This window comes from Gossypium hirsutum, chromosome D03 (assembly GCF_007990345.1).
Source record: "Gossypium hirsutum isolate 1008001.06 chromosome D03, Gossypium_hirsutum_v2.1, whole genome shotgun sequence".
NCBI lineage: Eukaryota > Viridiplantae > Streptophyta > Magnoliopsida > Malvales > Malvaceae > Gossypium > Gossypium hirsutum.
The window spans coordinates 50,545,933-50,558,178 of record NC_053439.1 but is presented as its reverse complement, the minus strand read 5'-3'; the positions used below and the strand labels follow the sequence as shown (position 1 = coordinate 50,558,178).

The 12,246-nt window shown below is 29.3% G+C and overlaps 1 protein-coding gene across 1 annotated transcript; it reads left to right on the top strand.

The window, feature by feature from the left end:
- Positions 1-4,851: 4,851 nt before the first annotated feature.
- LOC107927127 (probable WRKY transcription factor 25) lies at positions 4,852-7,172 on the top strand. The gene is given in 5 exon segments (NM_001327272.1): positions 4,852-5,209; positions 5,293-5,448; positions 5,534-6,147; positions 6,251-6,412; positions 6,634-7,172. Coding segments are annotated over 5 exon segments (1,722 nt in total). The 5' UTR covers positions 4,852-4,861; the 3' UTR covers positions 7,076-7,172.
- The last annotated feature ends 5,074 nt before the right edge of the window (positions 7,173-12,246 follow it).

Genomic DNA, 12,246 nt, shown 5'->3' with positions numbered 1-12,246 from the left:
TAAATATTCTTGTCAAAATGATGGTGTGAATTTTTTTAAAAAAAGAAGAAGAAAAAACTCCTTCCTGCCTTTGATGCTCACATGAAATTTTTGCATGTGTTAGAAATGATGTTTTTAAGAAAATATATTATTTTAACTAAAATCGTTGACAAGTGCTAACTATTTGGGTTAGTTAATGACATTATGATCAAATTATATTAAATTAAAATATATTAATTAAAATTTAAAATTGTGTTTTAATAAAAGGATCAAAACCGTAAACAAAAATTCATTATTTTAAAATATTATATAAATGTATAATTTTGAATAAGGTTATGTAAATATTAAATTTTGATACAACATTGTTAAAATAATATTAACATTTATTATTTATTTTAATTAGGTTTATTAAACCTTATGTATTAGAAAACTACTTAATTTTTTATTTAAAATTAAAAAAATATTATAGTTTTTAATATGTATTAGTTAAAGTTTAATTTAATTTACATATGATATCTTAAAATAAATGTAAACTTTTAATATAGTTTAGTTAAAATTATAAAATATAGTTTTTTAAATATTAATTAGTTATACATTTAAATATAATATTTGTCAATTAATTAATTGAAGTATATGCTAAGTACTAAGATTATAGAGATTAAAATGTTTATGTTAATTTCATAATAGTAAGATTTTATAGAAAAAAAGGAAAAAAAATATATTTTTTCATAAGTAATAGAAAATATATAGGGACTATTGTAGATAATATTAATAAGTTATTTCTTATTCAAGACTAACTAGAAAACGGTAGAAAATTGTAGATAATATTGAGTATCAACCGTCAATTAAGTATAAATTGAGTTAGAAAATTACTAAAAATATATTTCCTATAACGTAAATTATATTATTTTTTATATTTTTATATAAAATCAATAAAACACACATGCATAATGAAATTTAAACCTAAAACACGATAAATTATAATCTTTAATCTTATCATTTGAATCAAAATTTTATTTGATTTTTGTATAAGCTTTTAATAAATATATTTTTTACATAATTTTTTTTCATTCACATTGTGAGTATACCTTGATTGCCTGATTTCGAGCCAGGCAACTGAACGGGTGAATTAGACAAGATGACCAACCATGACGAACCCCATGACGAAAGTGTCAAAAGATTAAGTGGAAGAGAATATTATTTCGAGCACTCTAAATAAAATGACAAGATACACTATGTCTAGATTTAAAAAGAAAGAAAAAAATCATTGAATATATAAATGAGTGTACTACATATCTTATCGGACATGTTTTTTTTTTTAAATGTTGTAATTTGCACCACCTTTTTTATGTGTTACACAGGAGAGAACATGAACTATATGGCAAGGCAAAAGTTGGTGTTGCACGTCAGCCCTATCTCCCATGCGTTAGATTAAATTTGTAATGAAGAAACATGTTTAGTTATTGTGGTAATAAAATGTCGTTATCTATATAGTCTTTTCTCAACTCATAAATAAGAAGATAATGCATTTCAACACAGTTGAACCCACGTCCTTCTGTATTGACAACAATATCTATATCAAACGAATTAAGACCCATTCAGCAGACTGCTTTTTTGTGCAGCTAATGATTTCTTTTATTTAACAAAACCATCTCCTCCACGTAAGTTTAACATATCTAAATCTTACATAATTGAAAATGATATAAATAATAAGAAACAACCAAAATAATAATAAGAAAAATAATAATGTGGTTATACTAATAATGTCACATTCACACCATTATTCCAGGAAAAGAAAAACTATATTATTTCTTCAATGAGCCTCCCTCACATTATCTTATCATGACCTCGTTTTCACAGTCTAAGCTCTTTTCACTTCATTAATTAATTTAATTTTTGTTTTGTTTATTAAGTTTTCTATTCGTTATAATTTCATACCTGTTACATCTAAAATCACAATAAAAATTATTATTTGGGGTCTGATCGGTGTTTGAAGCTGAGCTCTAGGGAATTTTGAATGGCTTAGCTCTCCTACAAAAGCAGGGCCTAGCTAGAGTGTTGATCCAAACTGATTATTTAGAAGTGGTCAAAGCCGTTCAAGATAGCCAGTCAGTAAGTTGAATTCAGTTTTGGTGAAGAGGATTCTTCAATTGCTATAGTCTATTGGGTATTCGAGATTTAGGCATGTTCCAAGGGAGGAGAATAGAGTTGCGGATTCGCTAGCTAAAATGGAAACTGGCAAGGAAAATGGCATTCAAGTTTTTGAGGAGGTTCTTGGGGAGCTCTTACAGCTTTTGGAATCTGATACAGATTAATGCTTTTGTTTTATATTAGTTTAATTGTTAGTTTTGTTCTTAATGACTAAAGTGAATAAATTACGAAATTGAGGTGAAATTTTAGTAATAATAGATAGTAGTAGGTCTCTAAGGGTAGTAATTGAAATCGGTTTTAAAAACGAAGGTTAAAATTGAAAGTTATGGCAATTTTGGTTTTAAGGACTAAATTGAATAAATGTAAAAATTTAGGGGTATTAAAAAATAAAATTTCATAAGTTATGGTAAATTTTTATTTTTTAATATTTTACTATACTTGCATAGTACACTTGTCAACTCTATAACTCTGCTTGTGGAGTCTAAAAACTCCATTAACAGTGTACCAAATAATTTCTCATAATTTAAATGTATATTTTTTACTTTACAATATCACATCTAAAATAAACATTTTATCTTCTAAAAAGCACTTTTAACAACAATAATAAAACGTGTAAATATTAAATAAAACTTTTCAAAAGTAATATTAAAATAATACTACCTCCAATGCATAGAATGGCTCATGCAACTAGCAATCTCATGATAACTAAAAGCGTGTAATATTTTAATGGTGTAATAAATTTTTTGGCCCTTCAAGTTTATAAAAGAGTCATTTTAATCCTCCATTTAATTTTTCACTTTTTTAGTCATTTAACTTGCATTGTTTATCAAATCACCCAAAAATTGACAAAAAAAGTTAACCTTTGCATACACGTGGATTGCCACGTGTATGCCACATTAGTAATTAATTAATTAATTAATTTTTTTTAAAAATTAAAAAACATTAAAAATGTATTTTTATAATTTTTTAAATTATTTTTTCGAATTTTTTAAATTTAAGAAAATAATTAATTACTAACGTAGCATCCACGTGGATGTCACATTAATAAAGTTAACAAACGTTAATTCTTTTATCAATTTTGGGGTGATTTGATAAACAACGCAAGTTTAAAGACTAAAAAGGTGAAAAATTAAATAAAGAGCAAAAATAATTTTTTTTATAAAGTTGGAGGGTCAAATAAAACATTATGCCTATTTTAATCAAAATGGCTTCGAACGAGCTTACACATGTAATATTTACGCTTTAGAAATTAAGTAATTTAATGGGTAAACTATACATATAGTCATTCAACTATAAAAAAAATTCATTTTAGGCACTTAAAATAAAATGTTTGCAATTTAAACACACATGTTACGTAGTTTGGTCATTTTGGTCACTTCCGTTAAAATCACAAACCGCAAGCTGACATAGTAGTTAAAAAATTAGTATAATAACAAGTTTAACCCTCAACTTTTACAATTATATCGATTTAGTCATAATTTAAAAAATTAACCCTCAAAATTTATAAATTTTCTCAATTTGATCCTAATTCAAAAAAATTCAAAAAAAAATATAAATATAGTTAAATATTTTCAAAAAACGTAATAATAAATTTAAAATTTATATATATATATATATAAAACCTCTCCATCCCCCCACCACCATCCCTCCCCCTCTCCCTCTCTGCTGCTGCATTCTAGGCCTGTCGATTCATCTTATCTAATCTAACCCTAGTTTTGGGTAAAAATTGGAGCCGATCCAACTATAGAAATATTTTCAATTGACCTTGATTCTGTATCTATTATGCCCCCAAATCTGGTTAGATGTCAAATTGGATAATCTAATAACATATATTTCATGTTATTTTTGAAAGAGCTAATTTTATGTTGCTTAATTTGCAGCAGTAGCAGAGAGGGTGGGGCAGAGGGAGAGGGGTTTATTTTATTTAATATTAATATAATTATATTCATTTAATAGTGAATTTAATATAAAATTTAAATTTATTTTTGCAAATATTTATTTTTATATATTTTAAAATTTTATATATTATTATTTCTTCTCAACAAATTTTTTAATATATTTTTTTGAAAATATTTATATAGGGATAATATTTTAAAATTGTGACTAAATTGATATAATATATAGAAGTTGAAAGTTAAATTGTTATTACAAAGACTTTTTAACTATCACGTCAGCTTATCAAAATGAAGAAACTATATAACATGGATGATTAAATTACACAATTTTTTTATTTTAAGGCCTAAAATAAAAATTCGGGGGATAAGTTTAGCCAAATTTAAACTTCTCATCCTATAAATAATAAAATTTAAAGATGATTAGGTATTATAAGACGAAATGAACAACAAAAATATAAGACTGAACCATAGTTATTATCCTTTAATTAAATAAATGATGGGTCATTAAAGCAGTAATTAGCTACCAACTCAAAGGAAAAACAGAGCTTTTTAGCTACAACAGATTAGGTACTGATTTTTAATCACATATGTCTTAGAGTCAGCAGCCATCCACGAGCTTTGACCAAAATAAAATAAAAACATGTAATTACTATTACAAAAGGCCTCCAATGGCGAATCCTACTATGTTTTTTTGTTCAACGGTCAAACTTCCCCTTCACTTTCCCAGAAACTCCCTAAGCCTTGTCTGATACGTGAGCCGTGACTATCTTCTCTTCTTCCTCGCCATATATTAGTCTTTGCCTCTCTTTTCTCATAAAATTTTCTTCTCTCTTTTAATGACTTCTTCTTACGATACATCCGCCAATTCCCTCCCTCAAAACGCTTTTGGTTTCTCCACCCATCCCTTCATGACCACATCTTTCTCCGATCTTCTCGCTTCCGGCACCACCGACGACGATAACTCTTCTTCTGCCGTTAACCATGGTAAACGCGGTGGTGGGTTGTCGTTGTCCGATCGGATTGCGGAGAGGACTGGTTCTGGTGTCCCTAAGTTTAAGTCGCTTCCTCCGCCTTCACTGCCTATATCTACTCCTCCGGTCTCTCCTTCTTCGTACTTTGCTATCCCCCCCGGTCTCAGCCCCGCCGAGCTCTTGGACTCTCCTGTTCTGTTGAACGCTTCTAACGTAAGTATCTGTTTTTATGGCGGCTTTTTTATTTCATTTTGAAGCTTTTTTTTGATTGATGGGTGTTTTTTTTTTACGTACAGATTCTGCCATCTCCTACAACTGGAACATTTCCAGCTCAAGCTTTCAATTGGAAACCCAGTTCTGGTAATAACCAGCAAAACGTCAAACGAGTAGACAAAAGCTACACTGATTTCTCTTTCCAAACCTTTCAATCATCAACCAACACAAATCAAACTGTGTGTACTTCAACTCAAACGATTATCCTTGATCTTTGAAAATTTAAAGGAAAGGATTTTCATCGAGTTTTTTTCCAATTTGCAGGCGCAACAAGAAGCATGGAGCTTCAAAGAGTCTGTAAAGGAAGATGATTTTTCCTCAGGGAAGAACATGGTGAAATCGGAATACAACCAGATGCAGAGCTTTTCCCCTGAGATAGCTAACATCCAAAGCTGCCAATCGGATTACACAAATTACCAGCATCAACAATCTCAGTCTTTAAGAGGGAACCGAAAATCCGACGATGGATACAATTGGAGGAAATATGGACAAAAGCAAGTGAAAGGCAGTGAAAACCCCAGAAGTTACTACAAGTGCACGTACCCAAACTGCCCAACAAAGAAGAAAGTTGAGAGATCCTTAGACGGGCAGATAACTGAGATAGTTTACAAGGGCAGCCATAACCATCCTAAGCCTCAATCCACTAGGAGATCATCATCTTCTTCTTCCTCTTCCATTGCTATTCAGGCTTCCAGTGCTGCCACCTCTGAGATCCCCGATCATTCGTTTATAAGCCATGGCAGTGGCCACATGGACTCAGCTGCAACACCGGAAAACTCCTCTATATCAGTTGGGGATGATGATTTCGATCGTGGTTCCCAAAAGAGTAAATCAGGGGGAGATGAGTTTGATGAAGACGAGCCCGACGCCAAAAGATGGTATGTTTTATTTAACTGAATTCTTGTCTAATACCTAACTACCTACCATTAATATTGTTTTTCTGTTCCTGCTGAACTAACATTAGTATTGCCTTGTTTCCAGGAGGGGAGAAGGTGAAACTGAAGGAATTTCAGCACCTGGGAGTAGAACCGTGAGGGAACCAAGAGTTGTTGTTCAAACAACCAGTGACATTGATATTTTGGATGATGGGTATAGATGGAGAAAATATGGGCAGAAAGTGGTCAAAGGGAACCCAAACCCAAGGTAAATTTTCACCTTCATTAACCTGTTTATGTTGGATGTGTTGATGTTTTTATGCCCCTTAAAAAGTGGATTCTGTTTCTGTCTTTCTTTTAATGGGGGAATGCTTCAAATGCTGAGGTGTTAGCTTTAAAGTGTCTTTAATGGTGAATGCTTTTTGGAGTCCCCTTGTTTCTTTCTTTATTGGTTTTGGTGTTTAAGTTGTAATTTGGCAATGGTTACAGGAGCTACTATAAGTGTACACATCCGGGATGTCCGGTGAGAAAGCACGTCGAAAGAGCATCCCACGATCTTAAGGCGGTGATCACAACCTACGAAGGGAAGCACAACCATGACGTCCCAGCAGCTCGCGGCAGTGGCGGCCATTCCGTCAACAGACCTTTACCCGACAACAACAATAACAATGGGGCAATGGCAATAAGGCCATCTCCACTTAACAATCCCATGAGCAACAACCAAGCTCTTCGGGGTTTGAGGCAATCGACAACCGAAGGCGAATCCCCCTTCATGCTAGAAATGTTTCAAGGCAACGGAAACTTGGGATTCTCGGGTTTCGGGAACTCGGGAGGGTCAATTATGAATCAACAACATGATGTACACAACATGTTTTCAAGAACCAAGGAAGAACCAAGAGATGAAGCCTTCATTGAGTCCTTGCTATATTGAAATTAAAATCTACAAAAGGGAAGAAGAAATAGAACAGAAGAGAGTCAAAAACAAAAACCATAACCATAAGAATAATAAGGAGTTTGAGGTTCATTTCATTAATTGCATTCAGTTTGTTTGTTTGTTTGTTGTATATTCCACTCCAAAATATTATTTGGTTTTGTATATGTAATTTAGAATGGGGGTAAGGTCATCTTATGTTATAGGATATACTATTTTTTTATTGTTTTGAGGCCACTCTCTCCTTGCCTTGGGGTAGTAGACATCAACAAGGCCTCAGAATCATTTCCTCTTTCTTTTTTTCTTGTATCACACATGCTAGTGATCCATTTTCCTTTTTATTGAAGAAAAAATTGTTGAATTTTTGAGTTCCTTTCCTTCCTTAGTAAGCTCTTCAACAAGACCTAAAAGCAAGTCCATTTTCACGCATTTTTCCTTTTTGCTTCTGACAAATTTAATCCAGACAATACTTGTGGCCATGGCCATGATATCCAGGGTTTTGATGTAATAAAAAAACAAATGGGGGTACGTCAGGATATGATAGATAATTAGAAATGCAATCGTCATTGGTTACATGATCAAAATCTGAATACAGAGGTTTGAAATGTCAAAAATGTGTAGCTGGAGGAGTTAGTCAAAGGTCAACTCGCATTACAAAATTCAATATTTTCATTCATTCATACAAACAGACAGACAGGCAGCCATATATGTATATGGTTCCATCCACAATGAATCTGAACACGTGAGAAAAGGGCAAACTAGGACATTCACAAATTTCGTTATTTTTAAAGAAAAACGATTGTCTCTTTTTGTATGCAATGTATGAACAGCCAAAAGGGGGGGTGGGACATTTCCGTGGCTCACACGCTGCATTTAAGGACGAAGTTAAGTGATTGGCCCCTCCCTCACTCGCACCACGGCGCCACCCTAATATCAACATCCACGCGGCTATCTTATTCACTCCTTCCTCAATCTCTTTCTTAAGATATTTTTTCCCCATAAATTACTTACTTCATGAAAACAAAATATATTTTATTATTAGTCATTTATTTCTTCGAACAACACTCGCAACAAATAAATGAACTATTGTTATTCACAGTAAATATCTTGATTTCAGACTTAAATTTTTTTTTCATACTTTATCATATTTAATAATTATAACTCACTTTAATTAAATTTAAATTTGAGTTACATCGGATTTTTAAACAAATATTCTTTACCTATTAGGTTCGACTTTAAAATTTTGTTTAAAAATTTTAATTTTTTTTATTATTCCACTTGTTGAGTATTTAATAATAGTTCCATGGTTTGACATATTAGGATTGAGTAAACCTCATGCAAGTCAACACATATTTTACTATAGGGTGAACATGTATTTTTTTGAGTAGAGGTTCGCCTACATGGTAATGCGAATCCATGTAGGCGAACTATATACCAACAAGTTGAATATGTTGATCGGGTTATTAGTTGGTATGGGAATCGGATAAAGGTGAATACCATAACACCACTTAATTGAATTGGTTCTTTAAATAAAATATTAAACATAGTTTTCATGAAAATATATATAATAATTATTGAGAAATGGGTAAATGCAGAGTGAGATCCTAACCATTTCCAAACTTTTTTGGTCAAGTCTTTGCTTAGCTTTAAGAAAGCAGAAGAAGACTGAAAAAGTACTGACCAATGCCCATTTGCTCACTCCCCATTGGCTTACATGCTTTTGGAATGTTCATGTTTGAGGGAAAAACAAAAGTGTCCCAAATAAATTATTCCTATTATTAATTAAATAGCTATAATCTGAATAAAAATACTATATTAAATCAAATCAAACCAGAACAAATTTATTTAATTTAATTTATAATTAAATTTGTTCTTTATACTGTAAAATTAAATATTTTATATTTTAAAAAATAAAATAATTATATAAAATGATTTTCAAAATAATATGTAAGAGCTATTGACTACTTTTCTTTTTTTTTTAATTTACTTTGAAAATGTAATTTGTTCTAGAAATATTTATAAAAATGATTTTGAAACTGTATTAAATAATATTCAATAACCATAAGCAAAATCAATTCTATCAAAAATTAAAAAAACCATAAATATAGAATATTAACGTGTGTTTAAAAATAATATGCAATAAATATTAAAATAAAAGGTCTGAAATTGATTAATAATAACACATGGAATTTGTACGATATTAAATATTTTAAAAAAAACAGATTAAATTGTTTATCATTGTGTTGTTGTCAACTATCTTGAGTCGGTATCGAGTTAGTGATACCAACTCAATCAAATACATTATTAATACATTTTAACATATACAATTGATGAAAGTAATAAAGTGTGTAAAATAAAATTACAATGTATAAATATTAAAATAAAACTTTAGTTTAGTGGTAAATTAAAGGGTTTACTAATGCAATTTGTTTGGGTTCAAATCACATCATAAGTATATTTTTATTATTATTTTAAATAAGAAGACTAAAATACTCTCAAATAATATAACTTATTTTAAATATAGAATGATACTTTTGTAAATTTTCTAATCAAGTTGGTGACTCAATTAAGAGTGACACTAACTCATTCAGGAATTTAAATAATAATAACATAAAGTTCAAAAACTCAAAAACATAAAATTAGTATAAAAAAAACCAAAAGTTGAACTAGACCAAACCAAATTAAAATGAACTATTCAATAAATTCAAAAAATTTGGTTGAATTGAACTGAACTCGACCCTAAACGTATGTTTGTTCTCGTTCTTAATTTTACATTTGCAAATAAAATAAAATAAAATAAAATAAAAAACCGGTCCTTGATTCAATTAGTTCAAACGATTCAACTGTCGGACTAACAATAATTAAATAAATTTTTAAAATTTCATAAAAAATTAAAATATGTATTAAAAATTCATAAAACTGGTTAAATCGATTCAATCGTTGATTTTTTTTTTGTTTTGGTTTCTGATTTTTTATTGGTTTCGAGTGATTTGCTCTAAGGTTGATTCTACTTTTATGTTCGGATTAATATATCGACCTATTCTCAATCCGACCAATTTAACTGGTTGGGTTCAAATAGCATAGTATTTAACCATTGATCAAAATTAGACCTGATCATGGGTCGAACTAGGCTGATGCAAAATTTTAGGCCGGTTTTTTTTTACTGAGCCCAGTCTGACCCAAAAATGGGCTTAAAATTCTGTCCAAGCCCGAATTTGGCCCACCCGCATTAAATTCTTTTTAGATCATTTTTATATAAAAATAGTTTTAAAAAATATAATACATCAAATACAATAAAAACATTAAAATAAATTTTACTACCAAATTGAAAATACATTAAAAAAAGTTTCTATACTTAAATAATACTAAAATAGTTACAATTTAGCAAACAAATACCTCTAAAATAGCAAAATTAACAATAAAATAAGAGTTATACAATATCTAAACAATATAAATATAATAGCAAAATGGTTTAAAAAAAGAAAAGAAAAGCTTAGGTTGATTCAGGCCGGGCCGAGCAAAAAAACTTACTCGAGGGCCGACCTATTTAGAAAACGAATCTTATTTTTTATCCAAGTTCGTTTTTCGAGACTACATTTTTACTCAATTTCTCCCACTTTTTGAAAAAACTTTCAAACCTAGACGAGTAGCTTCATGATGAGTTGTAACCCAAATATATATACACAAACTACTCTCCCATATGAGCATAATAAAGAGATGAAATTTGCAAGGAGAAAAAAATAGAGTTTTTTTATCTAAATAATTTTTAAAAAAATTAAATACTGAAATAAGTTGTCAGCTAGATTATATACGAAAATGGTATGTTTTTTTGGGTTGCGCCTATTTGATAGGCGCAACCACTTTTTTATATTAATTTTCTTTTACTTTAAATAAAATATTATTTTTTTATTTTTATTCAAAATATTTAAAGATATATACAGGTCAAAATACAGTCAACGGGTCAAAATACGGGTTAAAAATACCCTAGACAAGTCGCGCTTGTCAGATAGGCGCAACTAGTCGCTCCTGACAGGTAGCTGCGACTACCTCTCCCCAGTGCCCCTCTGCCCCTGCACAACCCCCCCTGTGCCCTCTGTGCGCCTGCGCCCCTCTGATATACTGCATTGGCAGTGTTTAGTCCCTTTACGGGAAAAAAATTTTCAAAAGGGGGACCTTATAAGCATGATCCCCCAAGTTTAAGGTGCACTGGAAGAGAGAAAGAAATGAGAGAAAGGAGAAGAAGAAGAAAGAAAGAAAGAAAAAATGTAATGTATTATTTTAGTAAATAATTTTGTTTATAATTTAAAGAGTTTAATTAAGATGTTGTGAAATTTTTTTGTTATTAATTATTATTTATAAATTGTTTATGTTTAGTGTTTATGGTTTTAGGTTAATATTTTGTATGAATGTAAATTTTTTTATAATTATTTTAAAATTAATTTGTTAATAATTTAGGATTATGTTATAAATTGTTGTGTTTGTAATTATTTTAAAAATAATTTATTAGTAATTTAGGATTATGTTATAAATTGTTGTGTTTGTAATTATTTTAAAATTAATTTATTAGTAATTTAGGATTATGTTATAAATTGTTGTGTTTAGTTTAGTATTTGGTGAGTTTTTAGTGATGTAAAATTATTTTGTTAAATATTTTGTTAGTAATTTATTATAGATTGTTGTGTTTTGTGAGTTTTTAGTAATGTAAATTTTTAAAAAAAATTTATAGTTATTTTGTTAGTAGTTTATGATTAGGTTATAAATTGTTAGTATTTTGTTATAGTTATTTATTTTGTTAGTAATTTATGGGATTAGGTTACAAATTGTTAGTGTTTAGTATAGAGTTTTGTGATTTTTTAGTAATGTAATTTTAAAAAAACTAATTTTATAGTTATTTTGTTAGTAATTTATGATTAGGTTTTATAAATTGTTATGTTTATTTATGTGTTTTGTGATTTTTTTAGTAATGTATTTTTTTAAATAATTTTATCGTTATTTTGTTAGTAATTTATGATTAGGTTATATAAATTGTTAGTGTTTAGTTTAGTGTTTTGTGATTTTTTAATGTAATTTTTATATAATGTAATTTTATTTGATTTTTATTTATTTGACAATTTTTATTTATTTATTAAAATATTGATTAAATTTGTTGTTATATAATTTTATAGGTTGTT